The 14,946-nt window shown below is 48.5% G+C and overlaps 1 protein-coding gene across 3 annotated transcripts in view; it reads right to left on the bottom strand.

Annotated features, from left to right (window-relative positions):
- Positions 1 to 990: 990 nt before the first annotated feature.
- ALS2CL (ALS2 C-terminal like) overlaps positions 991 to 14,946 on the bottom strand; it is a 75,257-nt gene continuing 61,301 nt past the window's right edge. For all 3 annotated transcript variants that reach the window (XM_083704000.1, XM_083703999.1, XM_083703998.1), the window contains exons 22-26: positions 14,009 to 14,051; positions 12,850 to 12,911; positions 11,696 to 11,845; positions 3,454 to 3,550; positions 991 to 3,008 (exon numbers count right to left, since the gene is read on the bottom strand). In XM_083704000.1, coding sequence (XP_083560126.1) covers positions 2,940 to 3,008; positions 3,454 to 3,550; positions 11,696 to 11,845; positions 12,850 to 12,911; positions 14,009 to 14,051 — 421 coding nt within the window. In that variant the 3' untranslated portion in view covers positions 991 to 2,939. The remainder of the gene's footprint in view (positions 3,009 to 3,453; positions 3,551 to 11,695; positions 11,846 to 12,849; positions 12,912 to 14,008; positions 14,052 to 14,946) is intronic.

Genomic DNA, 14,946 nt, shown 5'->3' with positions numbered 1-14,946 from the left:
TGGTAGCAGCAGCTGCTGAGGCTCAGATGGGAGAAATAAAAAGTTCTATACACTTTACAGAGCACCTTCAGGGAATTCCTTCCTACACACATGGATGTTACCCTGTGAAATTATATGATGTACAGTGGTACCTCGGGTTACAGACGCTTCAGGTTACAGACTCCACTAACCCAGAAATAGTGCTTCAGGTTAAGAACTTTGCTTCAGGATGAGAACAGAAATCGTGGTGCGGTGGCAGCAGGAGGCCCCATTAGCTAAAATGGTGCTACAGGTTAAGAACGGACCTCCGGAACGAATTACCGTATTTTTTGCTCTATAAGATTCATCTTTTCCCTCCTAAAAAGTAAGGGGAAATGTGTGTGTGTCTTCTGGAGCGAATGTAGGCTGTGCAGCTATCCCAGAAGCCAGAACAGCAAGAGGGATTGCTGCTTTCACTGCGTAGCGATCCCTCTTGCTGTTCTGGCTTCTGAGAGTCAGAATATTTTTTTTCTTGTTTTCCTCCTACAAAAACTAGGTGTGTCTTGTGGTCTGGTGCGTCTTATAGAGCGGAAAATACGGTAAGTACTTAACCTGAGGTACCACTGTACTCAGATATGCAATATAGATCATACATTCTCTAGGGGTGGGGGGGCAGGTTCAGCTTTGAAGCTGCACTTTAAAACATCACAGCAACAGCTAGTCCAAATTGGGGATGGACAGATTTCCAGTCCCATCTCCCTTTCACACATTTTTACCCACAATTCTGTTCCCACCTTAATCCAGTAAATTTTGTTTCTAAACATTAAGGCCCCAAATAATGCATTTAAATGTGTTTTCTCCCCAGCTATGCATTAAATCTGTATTTTTATACACTGCTGAAAAGTGCATCCCAACAACTGGAGAAATGTAAAATCAGTTGGGTAGGTTTGTTTCAAGTTGCAGATTAGCCAGAGGCACCTGTATTCCAAAGACAGACAATATTAGAATTGAGAGAACAGTGATCTGACTCAGTTAAGGCAACTTCATTTATTCATTTCATATAAATAGCTACATGTCTCCAAAACAACGCAATAAAAAAATTTCCATACAAAGTCATTTATAATGAAGTTAGCATATTAAATATTTTATCCAGTGTAATACAGTGAGGCAGTAATGTAGTTTTATGCAGCATATTAAAGCATTAAAAAGTTGTTTAGTTAAAAATGTACACACGTTTTAGCTCTTACACCATTCAGATAAGAACAGTGTTTTCACTTCCAGTTAATTTCAAAGCAACAACTCTTTTATGCCTTCAGTAGTCAAAAATGAGCCAATATTAACCTAGTTTACACCCAGAAGACAGACTGAAGAATAAACCAGGCTTTTGCCAGAACTCTTCATTTTGCTAAATTTGACCTAAGAAAATGGGGCTCTGCATTTTTATATTAAACTTGTCAGTTACCTTAGAAAAGGTTTGCAACACCAACCCTTTTGCAGAAAAAAGCTCTGAGGCAAGGATGCAGGGTTCGTTAATCAAAGGAAGGGCAACTATGAGATTTTCAGTCTGTTCAAGCGCAATGGAACAGTTTGAAAGACCTAGACAACCGATGCTTAGAAAAACCTCCAAAATCCTGTACTATGACTGCCAACACCTTGTAGTCCCATCCAACATCAGGTCAAGAGTTTAACCTGCCTCTGTAGAGGTCGGGGCTGGTGAATCTGCGGCCCTCCAGATCCCTCTGGCAACAACATTGAGGGCCATAGATTTGCCAGTCCAGATGTAGATTCCGGAAGTCCTGTTCTATTTGTGTGTCTGAGCACAAAAACCCAAATGAAAGCAGTGATGTCACTGGAAAAAATTGGGTGGTGCATGTTCACTCTCCCTTGCATGAGAAATACAGGCAGTGTGTATGTGTGTAACTACAGCTCTCGGTTGTTGTAACTTGCCAAACGCTACACGTTGAGCTGCATTTTCCAGTGGATATCTGGGTGCGGAAATCCACGAAATGATCTTCCATTTACATTGGAAAAGGGGTAGTCAGGTAAAAAGTAAGTTAGCAGCTTTGAATAAATGTGTGGTGGAACATTTTCTGCTCTGGTATTGGATATGCTGTTTGCTTTTGATGGGAGAAAGGCAGAGAGGAGAGTATTTGCAAATTCAAGGGCATCATCACAGTCCAAATGGTATGGTAAGGAGCTGGACTGACCAGCTGGGTTGCATTGCTCATCTGAACTCCTGGTTGAGTGAGCTTGAATTGCCATTATTGTGCTAATGGTGATCCAGAGATCACTGCCTGCTCACCAGAACGTTTGGATTACCAGCAGACCGTTGCTGAAACAAATAAGACTTTGACCTTCCTTCAAATATTTCAATTTCAGCGTGGCTGCCAAAATTTTGCAAAGCCCAAATAAAGTGATTGCACCACAAGCAATGCATTAACTAAAATAACCTCCAGTATGTTTTAGCAGTACACAAGACTGTCTTTTGCAAGATGCTCCATGAATCGTAAACAAACAAGGAAATAAGAAACGGTGGTAATTTGACATGAAAGGTTAAAGCGCTTGGTTAAAAAATTGCACTGGCCCAAACAAGATTGGTTCTGGCAAATTCCTGGTTTTGGTGACCTTCAAAACACCTTTGTTTCTGGCCCCAGCAGGACCAGAATTAACCTCTTGCCTCCAAAATGGTAAGTCCTCTTGTCCAGGAATAGAAAGTTGCATTTTGCATGAGGATGAGACACAAGGAATGGGAGTATTGCACCTGGAATCAAGTTGACTTCCTTCTGTCTGCAGCCTTCTCATCAATGTCAAAGAACCATTCTTTTTCAAATGTCAATTTCAAAGAAATTGTGTCTTAAAAACCAAACATCCTTCCCATAGGAAAGACATGCCAAAAAATGGAAAAACCCAGCAGCGACAATTTCAAGTTCCTTCTCTTTTCAGCATCCTTTGTTAGGACAATGAATGCTGCTGTGCAACTCTCAGGAATTGTGCAGGACCTGCCAACTTGGACGGAGTCTTATTTCCTTCTGGATGAATTTATAACACGACTGGAGATGGGAAAAAGAAGAGAAACCTTGAGATGGAGACTGGCACTCATTTGTAAGATTAAGATCATCCTAGATACACCAGAAATCTTTTGTGGCACCCATGGCAGAGACTCTCGGTGCTATGAAACCTCTCTTGGTTCTATGGTATACTTCTCTGAACTGCCTGCCTGCTCTCTTGGGTAGCTCAGTTGGCAGAACAAGGGACTTAATCTGAAGGTCATGGGTTTGAGCCCCAGAATCAGCAAAAGATTGGACTAGATGACACTTGTGCTCCATTCCAACTATTCTATGATTCTAGCAACTATAGGAGTGGACCATTGAAATTCATGTTTCTCTAATGGAAGCCCCTGGGTGGCCAGTTTAGGAAATAATGTTAACGATTTTCCATCAATCTGATTCGACTGTTTTATCCACTGTCGCAGGCTACTCTCATTTTTGTCCTTACCTCGAGTGCTGTCAGCAGGAAGTCGTACATGCCTCCTTCATTTGTCGGGTCCATCAGATCTCTGATCAGGTGGATTTCTGCTCCTAAATGTTGTATACTGGTTTGTGGAGGGGAAGGCGAGATTATTCTGTTAGAACAGCAAAGTCTTATGACATCTTAAAGACTTCTTAAAGCTTTCATGGGCCAGTGTCCATTTTGTCAGATGTATCTATACAGTGGTATAGATGCGGGCAAAAAGTATTAGTTACTTTTTGCCCGCATCTTTTTGCCAAAGCCCGCATCTTTTTGCCAAAGCCAACCTCGCCCCCTAAAAACAACAACAAAAAGCAGACTGTTAATTAGGTTAAATGTGCCAAGGATAAAACATCCCAGCATTGTTAACCTAATTAATACCTGTAAAAAAAGGGTAAAGGGCCCCCTGACCATTAGGTCCAGTCGTGACTGACTCGGGTTGCGGCGCTCATCTCGCTTTATTGGCCGAGGGAGCCGGCGTACAGCTTCCGGGTCATGCGACCAGCATGACTAAGCCGCTTCTGGCGAACCAGAGCAGCGCACGGAAACGCTGTTTACCTTCCCGCCAGAGCGGTACCTATTTATCTACTTGCACTCTGACGTGCTTTCGAACTGGTAGGTTGGCAGGAGCAGGGACTGAGCAACAGGAGCTCACCCCATTGCAGGGATTCGAACCGCTGACCTTCTGATCGGCAAGTCCTAGGCTCTGTGATTTAACCCACAGCGCCATACCTGTAGTGGAGTTCAAACCCATTATTGGTTTAGGCCAGGATGAAACATCTTGACAAGTTGCTACAGTGGATGCTCGGGTTGCAAACGTGATCTGGGCGGGTTGCACGTTCGCAACCTGCAGCGTTCGTGACCCGCGTCTGCGCACGCATGGGTTGCGATTCTGCACATGCGCGACCACCGAAACCCAGAAGTAACCCGTTCCAGTACTTCTGAGTTTCAGCGGTCCGCAACCCAAAAAAACACAACCTGAAGTGGCTGTAACCTGAGGTATGACTGTATTTGGTTAGGGTGACCAAAAGCATGAGGAATCCTGCGTCTTTAATAGTTTCACAGAAGCCATAATTCTAGCAATTATATATAGCTTGCATTAACAGCCTCTCTTGGTTGCGTATAGTCACCATAAATTCAGGGGTATAACACTGATGCCAGAGAAAACAGCTGTGTTGAAGGGCTTATTGGTAGAGGTGTTTGTTTGTGTATGTATACAGGCTCCAGTCAGCAGGCCAAATCCTGAGCAACAGCAGTGTTATGTAGTGAAGTTTCACCCTGGGCCAGCAGGGGGATACTGTATATAGTTTTCACTCAGGTCTGTAGATAGTTTTCACTCGGGTCCACGTCAGTTATTTTAGGCGGGAACTCTGGGCTGTTGTTGCTACAATGTTGACAGCCGGCTGCCTATAAAAGCAGGCCGGCTGAGCTGTTTGCAGTCAGTTCTATTCCAGCTTACAAAATAAAGAGCTACTTGGAGAAATCGCTGTGCCGTCTGCTATGTCAACCCACAACTTAACACTGGCGACGAGGATGGGATCGATGGACATCAGAGCACAGCCAGATGCGGCCAGCCTCTGAACTGAGCTGAATCACAGAGCTGAATCACAGAGCGAAATCACTGAGCGAAATCACTGGACAGAACCAATTCATAGCTGACTGTTCTGGCTAAGAGCACTGTGTTCCATCCATCGCCCTTCATGCCGGCATCGGAATCATGGCTTCACTTGTGCCTCTACCGCCGTTTGTGCCAGCCTCTGAATCATGGGACTCCTACCTCGCTCGGTTCGACTGCTACCTCCAAGCCAACGAGCTGACAGCAGTATCAAAGGATCGGAAGCGGGGCCTATTCCTCAGTCTCTGGGGGCCTGAGGTGTTTGAGACGGCCCGAGCATTGGTTGCGCCCGAAGCAGTCCAGGCAACACCATGGGACACGATCCAAGAGAAGCTCCGCAACCACTACGCACCAAAGCCGTCCAAGATTGCTGCCCACCATGCATTCTACCACCGGAACCAGGCAGAGGGGGAGTCAATCAACAACTACACCACCGCCCTGCGACAGGCTGCAATGCACTGTGAGTTCCGAGACTTAGACGATGCCCTGATGGATCGAATCGTCTGCAGGGTCCGGGACATCCATCTGCAACGGCGTCTCCTCGCCAAGCCAGACCTCACGCTACAGAAAGCCATTGAGGAGGCTGTGGCCTCAGAAGCTGCTGAACGCTCCGCCCAGGAGATCCGCAAGTCCAGCAGCCCGCGTCTTGCTAGGGAGCCAGTTCCGGTGCATCATGAAGAGGCCAGCAGTGATGAGGCATCCTCCAGTGAAGACGATGACGTGCACCAGACAAAGCGGGAGCGCAGGAAGTTCCAACAGAAGTCCAAGGGCCAACCGGAATGTGCCGGCTGCGGAGGCAACCATTCCCGTGCCAAGTGTCGATTCAGAGACGCCATCTGTAGGAAGTTCCAGAAGGGGCCACATCGCTAAGGTCTGCCGATCGGCTCCGTCTGACACCCCCCCTTCATCGACTCGCAAGTCCAAGTCTTCACTCCAGTCTGCTGTTTGTTTCGCTCTCACCAACTGCCGCTGCCCGTCTGGAACCACGATTGGCCAAACCGACTCGCCTACGCGACGCAAGCTGAACGTCACGGTGCTCATTGAAGGAGCTCCATGTGACATGGAGATCGACACCGGGTCTGCCCTGTCCATCGTGTCATGGAGCACCATCAAAAGACTGGTACCCAGAGTGTCCAAAAGGCAACTCGACTCTCACCGCGTACACCTGAGAGACTACCAGGGAAACGACATTCCCGTGGTAGGCGTTGGCCGGTTCCGGATCGCCTTCAAGGATTTTTCGGGCCTGCTCCGGTTGGTGGTGGTCGAAGGTCAGCGGCCAAGCCTCCTAGGGCTAGACTGGTTTGATGCCCTCGGCCTGGAAGTCACCGGCATCAACTGCATCTCTAACGCAGAGACTGAGGGTCTGGTCAAAGACTTTGCCGAGGTTTTTGACGGCACCTTGGGGCAATATACAGGTACGCCCATCTCCTTTAGCCTTGATCCACAAGTCGCCCCCATCAAGCTAAAGCCACGCCAGGTTCCCTTTGCTCTCAAGGCTAAGGTGGACGAACAACTGGACAAACTGATCGCCCAAGGAGTTTTGGAGCCGGTTGACCACGCCAAGTGGGAAACCCCCATCGTCACGCCTGTCAAGCCAGATGGGTCGGTGAGAATCTGCGCTGACTACAAGTGCACGATCAACAAGGCACTTCAGCAGCACGCTTATCCGGTTCCTGTTGTCCAACACCTGCTGCATTCCCTGGGTGAGGGTAAGGTCTTCGCTAAGCTGGACCTTGCCCAAGCCTATCAACAACTGCCAGTCGATGATGCCACTGCTGAAGCCCAGACGATCGTCACCCACCGGGGGGCATTCCGTTGCCGCCGGTTGCAGTTCGGGGTGAGTGTGGCTCCTGGCATCTTCCAAAGCCTTATGGAGCGTCTCCTGCAAGGGCTTCCGGGCGTGGTACCATATTTTGATGACGTCTTGGTGTCTGCAGACTCACACCAGCAGCTGTTCGAGCGCCTCCGTGCCGTGCTGACCAGGTTCCAAGAGGCTGGGCTCAAGGTAAAGAGGGAGAAGTGCCAGATCGCCGTTCCACAGGTAGAGTTCCTGGGCTATCTTATCGATGCCTCCGGCCTTCACCCGACCACATCCAAGATCCGCGCTATCCAGCAAGCCCCCACCCCAAAGAACAAGACGGAGTTGCAGACGTTCCTGGGGCTGCTGAACTTTTATAACATGTTCCTGCCCCACAAAGCCACAGTGGCTGAGCCTCTTCACCGACTCCTTAGCACTAAGACGCCTTGGGCCTGGGGTCATCGGGAGATGGCGGCCTTCAACGCGGTCAAGGCTCTCCTTTCATCAGACAGTGTGCTGGTACAGTACAGTGAATCCAGGCCGCTGGTCCTTGCCTGCGACGCCTCACCTTTTGGCATCGGTGCTGTCCTTAGTCACCGTTTTCCAGACGGAAGAGAAGCACCGCTCGCCTACTTTTCCAGGACGCTATCTCCGACGGAACGGAATTACAGCCAGCTCGACAAGGAGGCACTGGCACTTGTGGCTGGAGTGAAGAGGTTCCATGAATACCTCTATGGCAGGACTTTTGACCTCATCACTGACCACAAGCCACTCCTGGACCTCCTCGCCGGTGATCGTCCAACTCCACCGGTCCTCTCGCCACGCATGCTGCGATGGACTGTTTTCCTGGATGCCTACCACTACCGGCTCATCCATCGCCCGGGGAAATCGATGGGCCATGCCGACACCCTCAGCCGTTGCCCTCTTCCAGCATTTGTGGAAGACCCGGCTCCAGCTTCATCGCTCCTTCTGATTGAGGATCTTCCGGCAGCGCCTGTATCGGCTGCCACTGTGGCCTCCGCGTCTGCACAGGATCGCACCATCAGCCGGGTGCTCAACTGGGTGTGGAGGGGGTGGCCACAAGGGCCTTTTGCATCGGAGTTCCAGCCCTTCGCAACCAGACAACATGAACTCTCAGCTCATCGCGGCTGTCTGCTGTGGGGAGACCGCGTCGTGATTCCCCAGGGACTCCGTCAGCGCGTCCTGGAGGCTCTGCACGTTGGCCACCCGGGAATTGTCAAAATGAAGGCGTTGGCTCGGTGTTACGTCTGGTGGCCTAATATGGACGATGCCATCACTGCCTGGGTGTCCGCCTGTCAAGCGTGCCAAGAGTCGAGGCCTGCACCACCGGCAGCTAAGGGACACACCTGGGAGATGCCAAAGACACCCTGGTCGAGGGTGCACATCGATCTGGCTGGCCCCTTTCACGGCCGGACCTTTATGGTAGTGGTGGACGCCTATTCCAAATGGCTGGAGGTCGCCCTGATGCCCTCCACCACTACCGAAGCTGTCATCCGGGTGCTGCGAGGCCTGTTTGCCACGCATGGGTGTCCTGATGTCCTTGTCTCTGACGATGGACCACAGTTCACGTCTGGCACGTTTGAGCGGTATCTTTTGGGACTGGGCATCCGCCATGCCCTAACGGCACCCTTTCATCCATCCAGCAACGGGCAAGCGGAAAGAATGGTGCGCTCGGCAAAAGAGGCACTGGCGCGCCTGGACCGGGGAGACTGGCATGAGCGGGTCGCCGAATACTTGTTCGTGCAACACATCACCCCTCATGCGGCCACAGGGAGGAGTCCTGCTGAACTGATTATGGGCCGCCGCCTCAGGTCACCGCTCGACCGGCTACACCCGGACTTTGCCGTGACTGAACCCCCAGGCTGTGCCAATGTGCCACGGTCATTTGTCCCAGGAAACCAGGTCTTTGCCCGGAACTATGTGGGGGACATTCCTTGGGTGCCAGCCACAGTAGTGGGAGTCACTGGACCTCGCTCGTACCAGGTGGCACTCGAAGACGGACGCTTGTGGCGACGGCACATAGACCAGCTTAGGCGCAGGGTTGGGGACTTGGACACTACCGAGGTGCCCCCAACTGCGCTTGTGGCTCCAGAAGAGACACGTACAGATGGCGAGGCCCCACCTACACCTCCCTTGCAAACTGCCAGCGTGGAGCCGAACCAAGCCGCTTCAGAGGGTCTGCCACACTTACCACAGACTCAGACCACTCCACTTGCGGAGGCTCCACCCACAGCAGCGGATCCAGGGGATTTGGTTCCAACGCCACCTAGGGTCGCACCACAGCCTCAGCAAGAACTGTGTGGCTCTCCGGACTTGGCTACCAGTCCCCGGCGGTCTGGCAGAGTTCCCAAGCGCCCAACTTATTTAAAGGACTATGTTGTTGGACATGTATCACTGTTGGTCTAAGTATGGGAAATGTAACCGATATGCTTTTGTGCCTAATTGAACCATTATGCGTAGTGCTGTATATAAGGAAACCATTAGGATTGTAACTAACGCCTTATCTTGGTGGGGAGGGGTGTTATGTAGTGAAGTTTCACCCTGGGCCAGCAGGGGGATACTGTATATAGTTTTCACTCAGGTCTGTAGATAGTTTTCACTCAGGTCCACGTCAGTTATTTTAGGCGGGAACTCTGGGCTGTTGTTGCTACAATGTTGACAGCCGGCTGCCTATAAAAGCAGGCCGGCTGAGCTGTTTGCAGTCAGTTCTATTCCAGCTTACAAAATAAAGAGCTACTTGGAGAAATCGCTGTGCCGTCAACCCACAACTTAACAAGCAGTACTTGTGCGCCACACGGATAGGCGGATGGGGCCACCTACCTGTCAATCACCTGGTGTCACCATGACATCAGGTGACCCAAGTTCAAAAGAAACTTGAGCGCAGTCTAAGTTAGCTCTGAAGTTGTTGTTTTTTTCCTTTCTCTCGTTCTTCATATGAATGTGCAGCTTCAAACTGTGTTAGCACACTTTGTAGCCTGACTTGAACTCAGTTCTCTGCACTTTAAGCACATCTTGAAATCTGATCAACTGAAAGCCCACTTTCAGCAGGGATTGACTGCACAGATCTCAGCGGGACTAGCTGTCAGCACTGGTTAGTGCTGAGACGAGGAGCCCCACTTTTAAGCAAGAACCAGCTCCACTTGGCAGCTCTTGTAAACAATCCCAGAAGGGCTTGCATTTGCTGCCAAATTTAAAAGGTACCACATGCAAGCCCCACTTGCCAAGAAACAAATCAGGAAAATGCCTTGCGGGTACAAACCATACGTTTAAAGGACCCTGCCCCCAAATAATAATAATAATAATAATAATAATAATAATAATAATAATAATAATAATAGAAACTGTACTTTGTTAATAGTGTCAGATTAGTAGCTCTGAATGATAAGTTACAGTTCCCAGAGTTCTTGAGGGGAGGCGTGTGTTTTAACCATGATTATTGATTATTGTAGCTCGCTCTACGCAGGGCTGCCCTTGAAGCTGAACCAGAAACTCCAGCGGGTACAGAATAATAATAATAATAATGATGATGATGATGATGATGATGATGATGATTTATTTATACCCCGCCCATCCGGCTGGGTTTCCCCAGCCACTCTGGGCGGCTTCCAACAAAATATTAAAATACAGTAATGCATCATACATTAAAATCTTCCCTAAACAGGGCTGCCTTCTAAAGGTCTGGTTGTCGTTGTTCTCTTTGACATCTGGTGGGAGGGCGTGCCACAGGGTGGGTGCCACCACCGAGAAAACCCTGTGCCTGGTTCCCTGTAACCTCATTTCTCGCAAGGAAGAAACTGCCAGAAGGCCCTCAGCACTGAACGATTGGGGTGGAGACGCTCCTTCAGGTATACAGGACTGAGGCCGTTTAGGGCTTTAAAGGTCAGCACCAACACTTTGAATTGTGCTCGGAAACGTACTGGGAGCCTATGAAAGTCTTTCAAGACCAGTATTATGTGGTCTTGGCGGCCGCTCCCAGTCACCAGCCTGGCTGCCGCATTCTGGATTAGTTGTAGTTTCTGGGTCACCTTTAAAGGTAGCCCCACATGGAGTGCATTGCAGTAGTCCAAGCGGGAAATAACCAGAGCATGCACCACTCTGGCGAGACAGTCTGTGGGCAGATAGGGTCTCAGCCTGTGTACCAGATGGAGCTGGTAAACAGCTACCCTGGACACAGAACTGACCTGCGCCTCCATGGATAGCTGTGAGTCCAAAATGACTCCCAGGCTGCATACCTGGTCCTTCAGGGGCACAGTTACCCCATTCAAGACCAGGGAGTCCCCCACACCTTCCCCCCTGTCTCCCCAAAAACAGTACTTCTGTCTTGTCTGGATTCAATCTCAATCTGTTAGCCGCCATCCATCCTCTTGAACTACAGGGGAGGCAATTTCAAAAGTCTATATAAGAGCTTGCACACCAATGTTCTGGGTCCCTTCCTCCTGCCTATTGCAACAGATTAATAAAGATCAGGCTTACTAGCTGCTTTGCTTCTCAATAGTCTCTGGTTGGCCTCTGTTATTTTTCTCTTACCAATAGAGAACCTACATAAGGACTCTATATGGGCTCTTGGGTACCCCATAAGGGAAAAGGAGCAGTTTTTTTTTCTTATAACACCCCCACCCCCAGCTGGGAAAAACCAGAAGAAATTGATGATGCTAAGCTCCAAAACAAACCAGCAACAACGGAACAGTTCCGGAGCTATTTATACTCCAATCTGCAGACACGGAAATGGACCCTCCTGAGGACCTGATCCAACCACATTGGAAAGGATGAGCAAGAAGGAGACCTGTTTTCCTTACCTTGCCCTCGTCACAACATACATCAGCAGTGGCAAGAGGTCGTCCATTGGCAGGCTATATTCCTTCTCCAGCACCCGGTTCACTGTCTTCTCAATTTCCTCGTATGTCTTTTGGAGGATGTCCAGTTTTTCCCGCGGGTCAACAGTAGTGCTGCAAAAAGGGGGAGACCTGGTGAGCATCAACGTAAGCCCTAAAACACTCAAACCAGAAAGCATATGAAAATCCTTGGGGAGGTGAGTGTGGGCTTAGTCCTCCTCAATTTGGGTAGGGCCTATGATCCAGTGCCTTGGGAATCTCTGCTTTCCTTTTGGTGAATGGGCAAGTTGCTAGTCCCTATGGAGGAATGGGGAACCTCTGGCAACCCACAGTCATGCTGGCCAGGCTGGAGGGCAATAGGGTTGGGGGTGGCTGAGTTAAGAGAGTCAGACCAAAGTTCATGGCCCAACTAGGCTCATAGGAAGTTACTATTTCTCAATCGAACCCATCTCACAGGGTTGTTGTGAGAATAAGGAGGTGCAGAACCATGCAAGCTGCCTCCAACACCATGGAAGGAGGAAAAATAAAAATAAATTTGGTTAAAGCTGACCAAAAGTCCAGAGGTACCATTATTATTATTGCAGTCACGAAATTAAAAGACGCCTGCTTCTTGGGAGAAAAGCAATGACAAACCTAGACAGCATCTTAAAAAGCAGAGACATCACCTTGCCAACAAAGGTCCTTATAGTTAAAGCTCTGGTTTTCCCAGTAGTGATGTATGGAAGTGAGAGCTGGACCATAAAGAAGGCTGATCGCCAAAGAATGGATGCTTTTGAATTCTGGTGCTGGAGGAGACTCTTGAGAGTCCCATGGACTGCAAGAAGATCAAACCTCTCCATTCTGAAGGAAATCAACCCTGAGTGCTCACTGGAAGGACAGATCCTGAAGCTGGGGCTCCAATACTTTGGCCACCTCAGGAGAAGAGAAGACTCCCTGGAAAAGACCCTGATGCTGGGAAAAATTGAGGGCACAAGGAGAAGGGGGCGACAGAAGACAAGATGGTTGGACAGTGTTCTCAAAGCTACCAGCATGAGTTTGACCAAACTGCGGGAGGCAATGGAAGACAGGAGTGCCAACGTCCTCCTACAGATTAAAAAAATTAATGGGTGGCAACTTACATCAGCTTCTGTAGACATTCAGTAGCAGAAAGAAAGCAGCGGTCTTTGACCAGTGATCGTCTCTAAAATATACACACATATATAGAATTATTGTTGTTCCTATTTATTTATTATCCACTTGCACTTGAGGCCTTGTGCTTGAAAAGCAGATGTTCTTTCTGCTCTACAGCTGTGGTCCCTTCCCACGCTTGGAAGTAAGGAAGCTTCGTTATGCTGAGTCCAGAACATTAGTCCATCTAGCTCAGTATTGCTTCAGACAGAATGTCTCCCTGCCCCGCCCAGAGATGCCATTGAGGACTGAGCTTGGGACCTTCTACGTCAGGCATAGGCAAACTCGGCCCTCCAGATGTTTTCGGACTACAACTCCCATTATCCCTAGCTAACAGGACCAGTGGCCAGGGATGATGGGAGTTGTAGTCTCAAACATCTGGAGGGCGGAGGTTGCCTGTGCCTGTTCTGCGTGCAAAAGATGTGCATTACTAGGAAATTGGAAAGCTCCTTTGTACCACCAGACCCTCTAAGTTATCTATATTAACTGGCTGCAGCTCAAGAAACCACAGAATTAAATTCCAAATATCGCTGAATTTGTCAATAACAACAGCAGCAACTAGAGCTTGTTTCTAAAAAAATGTTTAGGGGTACTCTAATTTTCCTACTCATATTGAAAAACTGCCCCTCCATGAATCCAAACATAGATTCACAAAATGTTTAGGGGTATGCGCCCCCCTTATTTATAAATAAGAAATAATAAATTTATTATTTATACCCCATCCATCTGGCTGGGTTTGCTGTTTTAGGGGTTGTTTTTAAAAGTCTGGAATGGATTAATCCATTTTGCATTACATTCTATGGGAAAGCTCGCCTTGGTTTTGGAACACTTTGGTTTCGGAACAGACTTCCGGAATGGATTAAGTTTGAGAACCAAGGTACCACTGTGTGTGTGTGTGTGTGTGTGTGTGTGACCACAGAATTGATCCTAGTTCCTTCTCCCTTCAAGGCAGCTCCTTCTCCATTGAGCCACGCCTGTGCTACTCAAATGAGTTTTACACGAGGGATCTGTTTCTACATTTTTTCAAGGCATCCTCTCGCTGTCACCTGCAGCGGTCCAATCCCACCTTACTGCGTACGCGAACCAGAAGGGAACCGAGGGTGGACTTACCTGGTTACTTGTGAGCGTCAGATCTTTGAGGGGCCACAAATATCTGAAACGAGAAGAGGTTGGGGTCAAAGGGCGGAAGAGGGATTTGTGTCTGGAGCAGCAAGGCTTGCTTGTGGGCTTCCCAAAGGCATTGTGGGAAACAGGATAAGAACAAAACACAAGCCTTTGGGTATGAGCCAATAGCCCATCTAGTCCAGAATCCTGTTTTCACAGTGGCCAGCTAGATGCCTTATGGGTAACCCTGAGCATAAGAACTCCTCTCTCGCAGTTTCCAACAACTGGGACTCAAAAAAGCAATGCTGCTTCCAGCTGCAGATGCGCATTCTTCAACAACAACTTCGTTGGACTGGTCATGTTGTGCAGATAACTGATTATCGTCTTCCAAAGCAACTACTCTATTCCCAACTTAAAAATGGGAAGCATAATGCTGGTGGTCAACAAAAGAGGTTTAAAGACTGCCTCAAGGCAAATTTAAATACCAACAATTGGGAAACACTGGCCTGCGAGCGCTCCAATTGAATAACAATACAGTGATACCTTGGTTCTCAAACGCCTTGTTACTCAAACAACATGGAACCCAAACACTGCAAACCCAGAAGTATGTGTTCTGGTTCAGCTACTGGAACCCAGTTCAGCTACTGATGGATTGATTGTGTGACTGCAGCGCATTGTTTATTAATTTCATTTTATGGATACGTGGTCTCGTTAGATAGTAGAATTCATGTTAAATTGCTGTTTTAGGGTTTGCTTTTAAAAGTCTGGAACGGATTAATCCCTTTTGCATTACTTTCTATGGGAAAGCACACCTTGGTTTTGGAACGCTTTGGTTTTGGAACAGACTTCCGGAACGGATTAAGTTTGAGAACCAAGGTACCACTGTAGTGTTATCAGAAAGGGAGAAAAATAGCTGTAATAATAATAATAATAATAATAATAAT

Source organism: Podarcis gaigeae (genome assembly GCF_964106915.1).
Source record: "Podarcis gaigeae genome assembly, chromosome: 12".
NCBI lineage: Eukaryota > Metazoa > Chordata > Lepidosauria > Squamata > Lacertidae > Podarcis > Podarcis gaigeae.
This window is presented reverse-complemented; position numbering and strand designations above follow the sequence as displayed.